This window comes from Myxocyprinus asiaticus, chromosome 2 (assembly GCF_019703515.2).
Source record: "Myxocyprinus asiaticus isolate MX2 ecotype Aquarium Trade chromosome 2, UBuf_Myxa_2, whole genome shotgun sequence".
NCBI classification, from domain to species: Eukaryota; Metazoa; Chordata; class Actinopteri; order Cypriniformes; family Catostomidae; genus Myxocyprinus; species Myxocyprinus asiaticus.
Window position 1 is genome coordinate 50,699,033 of NC_059345.1, and position 16,851 is coordinate 50,715,883.

A 16,851-nucleotide genomic window follows, 5' to 3' on the forward strand; every position below is an offset into this window, starting at 1 on the left:
CACACACTGATAAACCCACAATATTCTGTGGCTACATTGGAGCTGAGATTATAGAGAAAACCAATCAGAAGGTCTGACCACCCATTCTGACAGAAACTTCTGGAGGTCATATCCATAGCTACTGACATGTGATTTAAAGGAAGAATCATATTCGCTCATGTATGTCCTTGAGAACAAGCAATAGACTGTCAGGGAATAAAACACTCCACAGTCCTCCTTACCAAGAAAAATAATCAATTCAGTGCAGAGGCACTTAAAAATGTGGTGGAATATTATAAAAGTAAGGATGAATACTGACTCACATATTCAAGGTAAGGTATTATACTATTTTGTGGTTACGGCCATGGTCAATGAATGCGGAGACCAACCATCATCTAAATTTTAGCCAGAAAGAAGACACCCACAGCTAGTCAAACACGTTACAAGTTCATCGGATTCACATAAATTTATTATTAGGTCTTTGTTTAAATTTTATATCTTTATCCCTCCAATTTTTAGCAGTCACAAAAGAAAAGTCCAGACTGTTGCTCTACTGCAATTTCACCACATGTTGCTGATGGACAGCATGAATATATATGCATATATGACTATAGACAGAACATATTTTCTCTTACACAAATATTCACAGTAAGGGAGTAATACAAGCAATAGAGTGTCTGATAGAGGTATCGAGAAATAAACCACTGAAATAAATGAAAAAAAGAAAGAAAATTCTCTCATCATATACTCACCCTCATTCCATCCCAGATGTGTTTGACTTTCTTTCTTCTGCAGAACACAAATGAAGATTTGTAGAAGAATATTTCAGCTCTGTAGGTCCATACAATGCAAGTGAATGGTGACCAGAATTTTGAAGCTTCAAAATGCACATAAAAGCAGCATAAAAGTAATCCATAAATTAAATCCATGTCTTCAAATGTGATATGATAGGTGTGGGTGAGAAACAGATCTATGTTTAAGTCCTTTATTTTACTGTAAATTCTCCTCCCTGCCCAATAGGTGGTGATATGCACGATGAATGCAAATTGGCAAAAACAAAAGAAGAATGTGAAAGTGGAGACAGATAGTAAAAAAGTGCATTGATCTGTTTCTCACCCACACCTATCAGATAACTTCAGAAGATATGGATTTAACCACTGGAGTCTTATGGATTACTTTTATGCTGCCTTTATGTGCTTTTGGAGCTTCAAATCACTTGCATTATGAGGATCTACAGAGCTGAGATATTCTTCTAAAAATCTTCATTTGTGTTCAGCAGAAGAAAGAAAGTCATATACATCTGAGATGGCATGAGGATGAGTAAATGATGAGAGAATTTTCATTTTTTGTGAAATTTCCCTTTAAGCTTGATGTCTTCATTAGCTCATGATACAAACATGAGAAATGACCACTGAAAGGCATAAGGGAAAGAATGCAATTGAAAAACAGAAAAAATCATACTTGACATATAATGTCTAAAAAATGTCAATCTTAAGTCCTGATCAATGAAACAACACTGTGGTGGGCAACAACATTGCAGAATGCTTTTCAGTCTAATCTGTTAAATTTATAGTAGGTTTGCGCTAGTTTTCCAGTAAGTATGGTTATTCTTTAAAGGTGCACTCAGTAATTTTTTGGTTTATGTCATCATGGATTACACTGACCTAGGTGCGTGCATGCAGTTTAATTCAAACATAATAGTTTTCAGTTACTGATGTCATTGTAGAAATTCACTAATATTCCCAGTCAACCATAACTTTAATCAAGTGAAAATGTCCAATAACAGGGAAATTGCTGAGATTAAGTAAGTAGTATTCGGCTGGTCATGTGATCCTAACATGGTGGCCCCCATGAGGGGACCCTCTCCATGTAGATTTAAACAGCTTTCAAAATTACAATTCATTTCATTATGAGTGCACCTTTAATAAGACCTTCATAAATCTGTAGCCGATTCAGTTATATGCAAACTATGCACTTGTCCAATACATTAATTTAAAAGCATCTTGATATTTAGTCAAGCCACAATTCAGACACTGAGGGTCATTCAAAACCAAAGGCTAACCAAGAATAAAGGCGAGTGCGTCCTCCAATTTAAAACATTATCCTATATGTGCAAATCAAACACTTATTGGAGGTGTCCCTTCAAATCCACATCACAATCTATTGCACCATAACCTGTGATAAACATACTGCATATTAATAAATGTCCTCTTTGAATTATGTACAATTTATTAGGTTTGACTTAAGCAAACTGCAATACAAATCTTCTTCTAAGTGATCTAACGAATGCCACAATTCTCCTTTCCATATGCTAATATTGAGTGTTTTTCCTAACATCCACAGCAATTTGAGAGGTTATTTTCTGAGCTATAACTTCCAGTTAAGAGTAGATAGTTAGTTTAATATAAATATATTTGTGGCATCTTTTCATCCAGTCCTTGCCACTCCAGTGTTCAGACCATTAAAATGAGGTACAACTTCTTTCATCCCCAGTAAAGGTGAAAGACAGGGACGTCCCTAAGTAGACTGCAGGGGTGCCAGAATAAAGGTTTCCCTTTTACACAGTCTGCTCTAACATCCAGCTTCTGTGAAGGTGTTGCAGCTTTTGTGGTCTGGCAGACTGCACTGCTCTTAAAGCCATGTGAAGCACATTCACTGCAAAGAGAAGGGGAGAATTGAGGATATGTGGTATTATTGTACACATGAGTGGCACTACACAATGGCTTAATCTGTTCCTCGTCTAAAGCATCACTTATGCATGAATACTTGTACGTTTAAGCTGTTGTGAATCATATTGAGCTAAATACTAGGTTGCATGGTTGGAATCGTAAGCAAAATGAAATGTACAACAGCTTACAGAATAATGTTATTTACCGGATCATGACACCACACAACGGCAATTCATACAGTCTTGGCCGTTGTCATCTGGTGGGTTCAGTTTCCTCAACTTGTGCTGCCTGATTTCACGGACAAGTGTGTAAAAGGCATCTTCCACTCCCTAATCAGAAATATATATAGCGATCATTAGGGCTTCTCTTCTAAAACCATGCCAGTTTGATATAGCTTCTCCTCAGATATACAGTACTTTCACTCATGGTATGTAATGAAATAAGGGCAAAATTTTGAAACTCGACACAATGATAGACTGTTTTTCTAAATTATTTTTTTGATCCCCTTTTCTCTCCAATTTTGGAATGCCCAATTCCCACTACTCACTAGATCCTCGTGGTGGCGCGGTTACTCACCTCAATCCGGGAGGCAGAAGACAAGCCTCAGTTGCCTGCGCTTCTGAGACTGTCAATCCGCACATCTTATCACGTGACTCGCTGTGTATGACACCGCGGAGACTCACAGCATGTGGAGGCTCATGCTACTCTCCGCAATCCACGCACAACTTACCACACGCCCCACTGAGAGCGAGAACCACTAATCGCGACCACGAGGAGGTTACCCCATGTGACTCTACCCTCCCTAGCAACTGGGCCAAATTGGTTGCTTAGGAGACTTGGCTGGAGTCACTCAGCACACCCTGCATTCGAACTCGCGACTCCAGGGGTGGTAGTCAGCATCAATACTCTCTGAGCTACCCAAGCCCCCAATAACAGACCTGTTTTAATAGTTTTAAAAGAACATTGATTATTTTTGTTATGAAATGGCAGAAAGTGTTTCAAACCTGTCTCGTTTTGGCTGAGGTTTCAATGTAGGGTATACCATAGCTACGGGCCAGTTCCTGGGCTTGCCTCGTGTCCACTGTGCGTGCTGGCAGGTCACATTTATTGCCCACAAGCACCATAGGCACATCATCAGAGTCTTTGACCCTTTTAATCTGTTCCCTTTTGAAAGCATTGCAAAAAAAAAAAAAAAATTACAATCATAAAAGATGCACATATTGATATTTTCATTATAGTAAAAAAAGAAAAAAAGAGAAGTTTTTTTACGTACCTTGTTCCAAGTAGCACCATGTTTGATTTTTGATGGGGATGAAAACAAGGCTGTGAGGGATAGACTTACAAAACCCATTTACAACTGGGGTTAAGATGTGTTTCGGGGGATCCGATCACAGGTGGTCAGCGTTAAATACAGGTGAAAAAGGTGGTGTAAGAGGTGTGAATCTTCACTTGGCTCACGATTCGATTGTGATTCAAAGGGTAACGATTCGATTACAAAATTATTCTCGACTATTTTTTTTTAATCACTACACACACTCAGTATCAAATAGTTTTAAAATATTCAATGAGAATGAATCGATCCCTTGCCTATAATAATAATCATAACTATCGGTTGCTGGTCCAGAATGGCTACATGAGAGATCTGCTTCTGTGAGAGTGCACGTCAGCTTCTCCTTTCTACACCACAGGTGATATTAAAGTGACACAAATAGCGGGGTTGTTGTTTAAAAAAATCAATCAAACATCTCGTTTGTGCACTTTTTCGATGAGCAAGAGACCAGCAATGAAGAACAGGCAAATAAATAGAAAGCGCAAGAGACAAAAAAATTATTAGAAAATAAAAACTTCACCCAAATCTCCTGACCACTGCCATTATTTTCAGCTGTTTTTTTTTTTTAACTTTCTGTGCAAAGATTGTCTGTGTTTGTTGATGTGTTATCACAAATGAACTCTTCCATTGCTATGTGCTTGAGTTTGTGAATGAATTTTGGGATCGTGGTTTCAGTTGGGGACAATGGTCATGTGGTTGATACAGTACATCCAGTCTGCGATCAGCTATGTAGTGTGCGCTTGGCTTTAGTACTGTATATGTGTGTCTGGCAGTTTTAGCACACTGCGCTGCCGCGGTATAAACTGAACTCAGAATTGAATCGTCTGAGAAAGAATCGCGATGCATCGAGAGAATAGATTTTTTCTCCCACCCCTAGTAAACGGGGTGTAAAATGTTTTGTGAATGGATTAGAAAAACCATACGGAGGTAGTTAAAAACGCATGTGACCGCATCGCATTTGAGGTGTAAATGCTAATCCATCCTGAATGCTTCCTGGACAGCAGCAAAGCACCACCTCTCTCCTGTCAATCAACTGCTGTGCAAAAACAAGAGTTTAAACTTTGCCATTTAGGGGTGTCTTTAAAAGGAAACATGAAAAGGCGAATACAAATATCAGCACGAGAACTTACCAGATCTTCTTCAGTGTGTCTGGTATCAACATGCAGTGACAAAGATGAGAAGCACACACATACAGTATGAAGCCCAGCAATACTCCACTAAAATAATGAATAATTCTGCTGGAAATGTTGCGTTTGTGCTTGGATTAAATTTAAACTGCATCTGGGAGAAACATAGCTCCATTTTTTCGCTCTTTCTTTGTCTTTTCTGACTTTTTTGTAGTTTATTATCATGCAGTAACGCAATGACATAGGAATTGTTGTATGGAGTCATGAAATTAGAGACCCTCCCCTTGAAATCCAAACATAAGTGGTCACAAAAGATGCATTTAAGCGACCAGGTGTAAACAGGCATGTGTCTCGCCTAACCACATGTGATCGGATCAACCGAGACGCATCTTAATACTACATGTAAACAGGGTCAGTCTCTTTTAATGGGTTGACCTGTGTTTAAACTGTTTTTTTTTCGCAGATTTTTTTTTTTAAAAAGCATCTTTAATAAATAAAATACAAATAGACAATAAATTCCAGAAAGCACAAGTTGTGAAAATTAGATGTGATCTAGGACCTTTATATGGCTTTATACTGTACAGTGCATCCCATTGAAGAGACCTTCACAGCCTCGTTTTCATTCCTGTCAAAAATCAAATAAGGCGCTAATACGAATAAGTTCTATACTTTAGTTCTTATAATCTAACCTGTACTGATGAATGTCCTCAAAAGACTTGGTATTGTTGATGGCAAAGACACAGAGAAAGCCCTCTCCGGTCCTCATGTACTGGTCTCTCATTGCACTGTACTCTTCCTGACCTGCAGTATCAAGGATATCCAACAGACATGTCTCTCCATCAATCACCACCTGTTTTCTGTATGAGTCCTGTGAAGAAGAACAGTGTGTAAAGTCTTATCAAATGTAAGATATTGTGCACCTTGTCCCTGCATGATGGATCGTAGAATATACAGCGAAATATATATATTAATGAAAGTAAATTAAGACCAATTCAATCACAGTACCCTCATTTTTCCTTATTTATTTTCTCCTGCTAGCCCATCAGTACTCAAACATTTCACCTGCTCATAGCAAACAATTTGAAATTACAGGGAAGCACAAGTTGCACTGGGGTTTATTTACCCTTGTGTACTGTTCAGTCATTTGCGACCGAAATGTTGATATTCTGAGTATTCTTGAGTTTCTTTAAAAAAAATTGTGAGTGGCTCGAGGAGTGTTTACTTTTCCCACATTTGCCACCTAAACACAAAAAACATTTTTGACTAGCTTCAATGAGTTTAGGCCATGTGACAAAAAAAGCGATACTTGTTGTTTGTGGTCAAATTTGACCGCCCACAGGAAATGAATGGACAAGACTATAAAACAGAGCAATTTTATAAATCACATAGATTCAGCCACAATGCAGAACACACACTGACAGAAATGAAGGGGTGAGACTATAACAAATCCATAATGCAGAACACATGTGCTCACACAAATACACACAGGAATGAATGGGTGAGACTACAACATACAGCAATTTTGGAGGGAATTTTTCAAATAAAATCAATAATTCAGCCATGATGCAGAACACACACACAAATGATTGGGTGAGACCATAACAAATCATCAATGCAGAACACACACACCCACACAGGAATGAATGGGTGAGACTATAAAACAGAGCAATTTTTGGGGAATTTGTCAAATAAAATCAATAATTCACCCACAATGCAGAACACACACAGACAGAAATAAAGGCGTGACACCATAACACATCCACAATGCAGAACAAATGTGCTCTCACACACACATACGCGTGCACGCGCAGAAACACACACAGGAATGAATGGGTGAGACTATAACACAGAGCAATTTTTTTGAGAAGTTTGTCAAATAAAAACAATAATTTAGACACAATGCAGAGCACACAAACAGAAATGAAGGGGTAAGACCATAAAACATCCACAATGCAGAACAGATACTCTCTCACACACGCACAAATAGGAATGAATAGGTAAGACAATAACACAGAGCAAATTTTTTTTTTACTGTCAAATGAAATAAATAATTCAGCCACAATGCAGAACACAAACACACACACACACACACAAATTCCTCTTGTTACATCCATGAATGAATATAATGACATGATTTTCAAGTCATGCAATTGTTCTTTTTTTCTACCAGATGGCAGCTATCTGCCCCCAATACATGACACATTCTCATATTTTCTACATCTTTCAACATATAGAAGTGCAGGTTTTTCCTGTAGTGAATATAACATAAATTTGCTTAATTGCATATGCAAATTCATGGTGTAATTGAGAATTTAAAGGCAGATAAGATCTAAATAATAAAAATCCCTCCAAAATGCGTTAGTGTTCTTACTTAATTGAAGTTAGTGTTATTACATTTCTTTCATACAAAAAATAAAAGTTACACATTTATTGTTTTCTGTCAAATTTGACCGTGAACAGTACAAGTGTGAGTCTAAAACGAACAGTGGACAAGGGTTAAACTATTCAATATGAAATGGAGGTGCGATGAGTAAATGACAGAAGATGATAGAAGAACACTGTTTTGGCTTACCTCAATGGTTGGGTCGTATTCATCAACAAAGTGGTTCTGGATGAGCTGGATGGTCAGAGCACTTTTGCCCACGCCACCTGCACCTACCACCACCAACTTATATTCCGTCATTCTCGCCACTGCAGTGTCAGAAGCTGCAGGAAAGCAAAGGGTTAAACTATTCAATGTGAAATGGAGGTGCGATGAGTAAATTAGTAAATTTTTAAAGGTAGTTAAACAACTACGATATTGTTTGCAAATGAGATTAGAATGAATTATGGGTTTTCTTAATCTTTGTGCACTGTTATAATGTATTATGTCCAGCCACCATGTTCAGTCTCACTGGACACTGCATCAAGTATTCCATTTGAAAATCAGTTTTTAGCTACTCCACCTGTCATGTAGCCTTACCTGTGAAAATCAAATATTTTTTTCCCTGCTGAAGTTTTAAGTGTAATATGTGGCAGTCTGGTTTTGTCTTGAAGGTTCATGAGGATTTAACTTTTACTGTTTTCAAGCATTGCTTTTAAACTTCGGATCATCACAAGCATGACAGGCTACAGCTTCTAATAACTGAGCAGAGTCCAAAGAGTTTAATGCAGGGCACAATGAGATTTTTGCCTGTTAAGTCAGCGATCACCTCTGATTAACACCTGAACACACTGTACCTGGTAGGGTGTCACCCTTTACAAGATTGCTTTGGCAATCAATTGTGTTTGACAAAGGGAATGGGAGTTATTTAAAATCATAATAATAAAGGATACAGTTTCTTTCCTCTCTATAAAAATATAATAGACAGCAAAGTCACTCTCATTTGTCCTATTATTCCTGTCACAATGACATTGCATGACATCACCTTTATTGATTTCTCAGATAGAGAGCTATGTAAACAAAGTAGTCATTTAATTGTGCTGATCTCTGCTGGCCTTACAGGACAATAGCAAGCAATTAGAAGTTTAAACACAAACCCACAGCGTACAAAAACTGGTAACATTAGAGTACACGGTTCTATAAATGATAATAATTCCTCATATCCATGCAGCAGCAAACCACTGTGGCTAAGAGGTAGTTTTCACTGCTCGCTATAACGCAACAAACTAGATTAGATGAATTAATTCGGGCGCGTGCAGTGATTTAGCGCATTTGTAACATTTTCCATGTTTCACTATAGTAGTAGCAGCAGTTCTCTAGTTTCGAGATGCTGGTGAAATCATTAATGTCTTGCAGGAATAACAGCAATAACAAAATGTTCCAAGACGCGCATCCGCATCATGTGGACAGCGGCTGCACTACTTACAAAACACACAGCGTTGTTCACTCGTCTCGACGACAAGTCAATAATATGTCGACATCCTCTCCGCTGCACCTCTCACAGCTCTGCTATAAACTGTTCTTCGTAATAAAACAGTGTGTTGATTTCCCGCGCGCCACAGATTCACTGAAGCAGATGCGTTCAACGCAAACATCGAACAACGAGCTGCTGGTGTGCGTCGACTGATACGCAAACAATGTGTGTGTGTGTGTGTGTGTGTGTGTGTGTGTGTGTGTGTGTGTGTGTGTGGAAGAAGAAAAAGAGGCCGCTTAGAGCCACAGCACACGCCCGCACCATGTGTGTCTCAATACACAACCCCACCACACACTCAGCATTCACTTTCATTTCAAATGGGCTGTCTAAATCTACAAAATACAAAAACAACATGCGTTTTCTTTCTTTCTTTCTTTATTCTAGACTAATATTTAAGTCTGTGGGACACATATACTGTATAGGCTATTATTTTTGTTTGTTTGTTTGTTTTTGTTTGTTTGATTCATTCTTACTATGATTTGTAGTACTAATGCTTTATAAACTTGTTTTAAGACTAGTTTTGTGAGGCCGTGGGACACACATACTGTATAGGCTATTATTTATGTTTGTTTGTTTTTTGTTTTTTTGTTTTTGTTTGTTTAATTCATTTATTTATTCATTAATTCTTTGTTTGTTTGTTTTTGTTTGTTTCATTCTTTCTATCTTTCTTATACTTATTCATTATTAATGAGCTATAATGTTTAGTACCAATGCTTTATAAACTTGTTTTAAGATTAGTTTTGTAAGTCTGTGGGACACACATACTGTATAGGCTATTATTTTTGTTTGTTTGTTTGTTTGTTTTTGTTTGTTTGATTCTTTCTTATATTTATTCAGCATTAATGAGGGATAATGTTTAATACTAATGCTTTATAAACTTGTTTTAAGACTAGTTTTGTGAGTCCGTGGGACACATATATAGACTATTATTTTTGTTTGTTTGTTTGTTTTTGTTTGTTTGATTCTTTCTTATATTTATTCAGCATTAATGAGCGATAATGTTTAATACTAATGCTTTATAAACTTGTTTTAAGACTAGTTTTGTGAGTCCGTGGGACACATATATAGGCTAGTATTTTTGTTTGTTTGTTTGTTTAATTAATTCATTTATTCGTTCTTTTTTTCTTTCTTTCTTTATTCTAGACTAATATTTTAAGTCTGTGGGACACATATACTGTATAGGCTATTATTTTTGTTTGATTGTTTGTTTGTTTGTTTGTTTTTGTTTGTTTCATTCATTCTTTCTATGATTTGTAGTAATGCTTTATAAACTTGTTTTAAGACTAGTTTTGTGAGGCCATTGGGCACATATATAGGATATTATTTTTGTTTTTTTTTTGTTTTTGTTTGTTTCATTCTTTCTTTCTTTCTTTCTTATATTTATTCAGCATTAATGAACTATAATGTTTAGTACTAATGCTTTATAAACTTGTTTTAAGACTAGTTTTGTATGTCTGTGGGACACACATACTGTATAGGCTATTATTTTTGTTTATTTGTTTGTTTTTGTTTGTTTGTTTGTTTCATTCATTCTTTCTATGATTTGTAGTACTAATGCTTTATAAACATGTTTTAAGACTAGTTTTGTGAGGTTGTGGGACACATATATAGGCTAGTATTTTTGTTTGTTTTTGTTTTTTCGTTCAACCATTCATTCATTCATTCATTCATTCTTTCTTATATTTATTCAGCATTAATGAACTATACTTTGTAGTACTAATGCTTTATAAACTTGTTTTAAGACTAGTTTTGTGAGGCCGTGGGACACACATACTGTATAGGCTATTATTTATGTTTGTTTGTTTGTTTTTTGTTTCTTTCTTTCTTTCTTTCTTTCTTTCTTTCTTTCTTATATTTATTCAGCATTAATGAACTATACTTTTTAGTACTAATGCTTTATAAACTTCTTTTAAGACTAGTTTTGTGAGGCCGTGGGACACATATATAGGCTATTATTATTATTATTTTTTTTGTTGTTTTTTTTTTGTTTAATTCATTAATTTATTCATTAATTCTTTGTTTGTTTGTTTCATTCTTTCTATCTTTCTTATAGTTATTCAGTATTAATGAACTATACTTTGTAGTACTAATGCTTTATAAACTTGTTTTAAGATTAGTTTTGCGAGGCCGTGGGACACATATATAGGATATTATTTTTGTTTGTTTGTTTGTTTTTGTTTGTTTGATTCTTTCTTTCTTATATTTATTCAGCATTAATAAACTATAATGTTTAGTACTAATGCTTTATAAACTTGTTTTAAGACTAGTTTTGTAAGTCTGTGGGACACATATATAGGATATTATTTTTGTTTGTTTGTTTGTTTGTTTTGTTTGTTTTGTTTATTTGTTTGTTTTTGTTTGTTTGTTTGTTTCAATCATTCTGTCTATGATTTGTAGTACTAATGCTTTATAAACATGTTTTAAGACTAGTTTTGTGAGGCTGTGGGACACACATACTGTATAGGCTATTATTTTTGTTTGTTTGTTTGTTTTTGTTTGTTTGTTTCAATCATTCTTTCTATGATTTGTAGTACTAATGCTTTATAAACGTGTTTTAAGACTAGTTTTGTGAGGTTGTGGGACACATATATAGGCTAGTATTTTTGTTTGTTTTTGTTTTTTCGTTCAACCATTCATTCATTCATTCATTCATTCTTTCTTATATTTATTCAGCATTAATGAACTATACTTTGTAGTACTAATGCTTTATAAACTTGTTTTAAGACTAGTTTTGTGAGGCCGTGGGACACACATACTGTATAGGCTATTATTTATGTTTGTTTGTTTGTTTTTTGTTTCATTCTTTCTTTCTTTCTTTCTTTCTTATATTTATTCAGCATTAATGAACTATACTTTTTAGTACTAATGCTTTATAAACTTCTTTTAAGACTAGTTTTGTGAGGCCTTGGGACACATATATAGGATATTATTTTTGTTTGTTTGTTTTTTGTTTCTTTCATTCATTCTTTTTATGATTTGTAGTAATGCTTTATAAACTTGTTTTAAGATTAGTTTTGTGAGGCCGTGGGACACATATATAGGATATTATTTTTGTTTGTTTGTTTGTTTTGTTTTGTTTTGTTTGTTTTTGTTTGTTTGTTTGTTTCATTCATTCATTCATTCATTCATTCTTTCTTTCTTTCTTTCTTTCTTATATTTATTCAGCATTAATGAACTATACTTTTTAGTACTAATGCTTTATAAACTTGTTTTAAGGCTAGTTTTGTATGTCTGTAGGACACATACTGAGGCTGATGTGAAGTGTGTAGGTTTGGTTTGAAAGTTGGTAAGGACATTGCAAGGAGGATAATATTTATAATGTTGATATTAAGGAAATGCGCGAACATTAGTCTAGTAATAAAGGCAAAATAAATTTTTTTTGTCATACAACAAGACTCATTTTACCACTTCTCTGGCCCAACACAATATGTTAGCCTGTTTTGTACTTTTTCTCTTCCTCTGAAGAATAAACAGGTTTAGAACTGATCATTATAGGTCTGCACGATGTGAAGGAAAAATGCTATATGTGTTATGTAGTAGATCTACATCAAGAAAACAGTGATATCCAGTGGACACAAAGTGACATTCTATAAAATGTATTATTCAGGATTAAACAAATGGAAATCTAAACAAAGGGTGGGCTAAATTAAAAAACTACATGTGCAAAGTGACTTCTCAAGTCAGAGAAATTAGGGGGAGAATGGAGCATTGACACAACTTTTCATTTTTCCTCACTTTCTGCTTTCCAACTCACCCCACTCCCACAAATGTTTTCCTATATTGCCATCCCAAATCAGTTGTCTGTGCAGTTATACAAGCATCTTAAAAACCTGCACCTCTTACCCACCCCATTACATAGACAGTTGTTCAAATTCAAAGCTGTCTTACTAAAGAGGCTGTAAAAGCAGAATCCATTGAGCCTATTATTATATATTATTAAATCTATTATTTTTAAGGGTTTGACCTAAGATACAAATGGAAATTCACCCTTGCAATCTCCAAAAAATGATTTTAAAATAATAATAATAATTCTTTATGCGGTAATCACAAACTACTGTGATAGGTCTGAACAGCACTGAGAAAAGGAACAGGTGACACGTGACAATGCCGTTTAATAATTAACACATGAATAATGAAACTGGGAAACTTTTATAGTCATTAAAATGAAAATAAAAACATGGTATAAAGGTAAAGTATTTTTTATGAGGTAAAATTGCCCAAATGTTGGTCGGGACACTCACGATTTTCTGAAAGTTGGTAGGGACATGTCCCTATCATCCCTGCCTAAATCAATGCCAATGCTGTACATATCAGGTATAGTCTGAAAGGCCATAGCTGTCCATTTCATATGCATGTGTTCAAAGAAAATCCTGGTTCCTTGGAGAATTAGTTAAAGATTCTCAGTGAAAACACATTTTAGAGCAGCAACCAGAAACTCAAAGTGAGTGAGAACATTTGATGAGTGTGTAATATAAAGTCTCATTCTCTATTTTTAGGGTATTACTGGGTATTTTTTCCTCATATTATAGGCCTAATTCATTACATGCTATGTTTTAGTCACTGAGTGCATTATCAACTGTAAATTCACTCAAATGTCACGCTCAATTCTCGTACGTGCTCTCAAGGCCCATGAAGTAATTCTCTGAATTGTCCACTAGGTGGCAGTCTTTCATCTTCGCAATCATAAGCGGTGTGCAATTTCAGCCCCTGTTTAACCTCAAATACTGTATACTTCCACTTTAGTTAGGACGACCGCATTGATCATCAAAGCAGAGTTAAAATAAATATAATACTGCTGTCTTTCACCTTGTCATTAAGCCTTACTCTTCTCGTCTTCGGCCAGAGTGTCACATGGCCTTTTGTGTGAGTCTTTCATTGGCTGGTTCGCTTGAAAAAGCATCCGTCGCCAAGGCAACCGAGAGCCGCAGTCTCACTTCACTTGTCTAGTGAGGCCTTGACAAAGTCACACAGATCCTTTCTCAGCCTCTCCTCTGCTGTGCATCTCAAGAGTCTACAGGAGGTAAGGCAATAGATAAGATCAGTGTGCTGTTTTTAAGTAACACCTGATGAGGGGTGCTGAAAGATAATATGTGACATTTTATAATAATCAAACATGTTGTATGTCAGGTAAGTTACATTTTCCTTTCTTTGCTTGTGGTTGATGAGCAACCAAAAGATGATATCGAAGTATATAAATGGAATAGTTTACTTAAATAAGGCTACAATTCTCTATATCTCTTAAGCCGTTTAAAGGTTGGCTTGTTAAATGCATTGTGATCTGAGCAATTCATCTTCTCATTTGTTTTATCCTGGCGTTCATCACTTTCAGACTTTATTCGTGCCATGTCTAACAAGTGCAAGATGTTCCATTGCAGATAACAGTGGCTGATGTCAGTCTGGCCCTCTCTGTCATGTAAATTAAGAGCAAATATGCAGTCATCAAGGTGGCCATGGTGATAATGAAAGCAAAAAAAATAATCTTTAATGTCATTTTAAGTAACCTCTAGAGATGCGACAAGTTGTTATAATGTGTGTAAAAATAGTATTTGATTTTGTAACATATAAAGAAATTTGTGTATAAAAGATTTCTGTGAAAAATGTTATATGAACAAATATTGTCCCAAGAGGTCATGCAGTTTTTGAAATTATTATATATATATATATATATATATATATATATATATATATATATATATATATTTTTTTTTTTTTAAATGTTTTGAATATAGATATTTTTATTGATGTGTAATCGAGCTCTGTTTTGGGTCTTCAGATTATTTTAAGAGTCACTGATCGTTTATCAAGGTTGTAATATGGGCCAAAGACATGTAGATCAAACATTTTTAAATGATTGCTATTTGGCACTCCAAACTCTAAAATGTATGTAGTGTGCAATTTTATTTAAAGGGTTAGTTCACCCAAAATAGAAACTTCTCTCATCATTTACTCACTTTCAAAGCCATTCCAGATGTGTATGACTTTCTTTCTTCTGCTGAACACAAATTATGATTTTTTAGAAGAATATTTAAGCTCTGTGGGTCCATTCAATTGCAAGTGCATGATGACCAACATTTTGAAGCTCCGAAAGCATATAAAGGCAACATAAAAGTAATCCATACGACTCCAGTGGTTTAATATACAGTGTGTTAATTTCCACCAAATAGTGATTTCTGAACTCTTCCTAAGTTAAAACATTAGTATTGTGTTGTTTAAAAATGAATATGAACCTGTTTTCTTTGCATTATTCGAGGTCTGAAAACACTGCATCTTTTTTGTTATTTTGACCAGTTGTCATTTTCTGCAAATAAATGCTCTAAATGACATTATTTTATTTGGAATTTGGGAGAAATGTTTTCAATACTTTATAGAATAAAACTAGTAAAAATTTTCATTTTACTCAAACACATACCTATAAATAGTGAATCCAGAGAAACTGATAATTGCTCTCTTAATTTTGTCCAGAGCTGTATGTCTTCTGAAGCAATGCAATCACTTTGGGTGAGAAACAGATCAATATTTAAGTACTTTTTTACTATAAATCTCCACTTTCACTTTCACATTTGTTTTTGGTAATTCCCATTCTTTGTGCACCTACTAGGCATGTTTGGAGGATGTTAAAAAGGACTTAAATATTGATCTGTTTCTCACCCACACCTATCATATCACTTCTGAATATATGGATTAAACCACTGGAGTCTTATGGATTACTTTTATGCTGCCTTTATGTGCATTTTGGACATTCAAAGATCTGGCCACCATTCAATTGCATTGTATGGGCCTACAGAGCTGAAATATTCTTCTAAAAATCTTCATTTGGTCAGCAGAAGAAAGAAATTCATACACATCTGGGATGGCTATAGAGAGTAAATGATGAAAGCATTTTCATTTTTGGGTGAACTATCCCTTAAATAGTATCAAGGATATTACTTTTGTAAGTGATCTGACTTATGATTTTCACCTGGCGGACAATTAAATGGACATAAAAATATTACAGATTTACATTAATGAAGGGATCTAAGCAAAATCTAGGGACCAGACAACCCGATCTCATGAAAAGTCATACATAATTTACGAGTTGGCTATTTCGTATGGTGTCACACGATGTTGTTCGCATAAACTCGTACGACTTCATCACGTGCAAATTCCCGGATGTCTTATGCGGAAGTAAGCGCGAGTTCCACACACGAGGCGAGACGAAGCTGTTGTGTGTGACAGAAGAAAGCAATTGGTATTAGATGGAAACGATGTCCAGCGACGTCATTGGCTGTAGTAAAAGTCATAGGAATTCAAACAAGTGCAGTCGCACGATATCATACTAATTAGACAAATTTAGAAAAGTCGTACGAATCCTGACAATTTCACCATGAGAATGCGTTGGACCACAACATCATAAAGACTTGGGCCAGTAAGCAACCACCTAGAAACCACCCAGAACACCCTAGCAACCACACATCAACATGTTTAAAACCATTCAAAACACCTTAACAGTCATAAAGTAACGTCCTGGCAACCACCCACAACCCTGCAGCAATATTATGACACTCACATCATGTAATGTCAAGATTTAGTTTAGTTTGTGTGTTTAGTGTCTGTACACACTGTGTATTGATATCTACTTACAGATAGGGATCATGGGAAGTTATTCAGTTTTGAGAGGAAGCCAAAGCGATTTGATCTATACAGAAACTGTTTGTCTCATGAACACAATGGCAAGCCGCAAAAACAAAAAGCATTTTGATTCTCTCTTCTCATTTTTAAAACTCTGATGTTCAGTTTCAGAAAATAAAGCACTAACTACTCCTGCCCCAACTAAGCCAGTTTTACAAACCACTGTAAGATCTTTGACAAAT

The 16,851-nt window shown here is 35.4% G+C and overlaps 1 protein-coding gene across 1 annotated transcript; it reads right to left on the minus strand.

The window, feature by feature from the left end:
- Nucleotides 1–430: 430 nt before the first annotated feature.
- On the minus strand, nucleotides 431–9,163 carry LOC127452252 (GTPase HRas). Its single transcript, XM_051717600.1, has 6 exons — nucleotides 8,954–9,163; nucleotides 7,678–7,811; nucleotides 5,795–5,973; nucleotides 3,653–3,812; nucleotides 2,854–2,977; nucleotides 431–2,634 (listed from the first exon to the last, which is right to left on the minus strand). Exons 2-5 carry the CDS (start codon nucleotides 7,786–7,788, stop codon nucleotides 2,858–2,860), a joined length of 570 nt encoding a protein of 189 aa, XP_051573560.1. The 5' UTR covers nucleotides 7,789–7,811; nucleotides 8,954–9,163; the 3' UTR covers nucleotides 431–2,634; nucleotides 2,854–2,857.
- Between the last annotated feature and the right edge of the window lie 7,688 nt (nucleotides 9,164–16,851).

Bases quoted from the DNA above. Each gene is read 5' to 3' on its own strand.
- LOC127452252 (XM_051717600.1), bottom strand. From the start codon at position 7,788: ATGACGGAATATAAGTTGGTGGTGGTAGGTGCAGGTGGCGTGGGCAAA. The intron at 5,974-7,677 runs GTAAGCCAAAAC...TCTTCTTCACAG, and splicing joins AATACGACCCAACCATTGAG to GACTCATACAGAAAACAGGT. The intron at 2,978-3,652 runs GTTTGAAACACT...ATTTCTGATTAG, and splicing joins CCTCAGCCAAAACGAGACAG to GGAGTGGAAGATGCCTTTTA.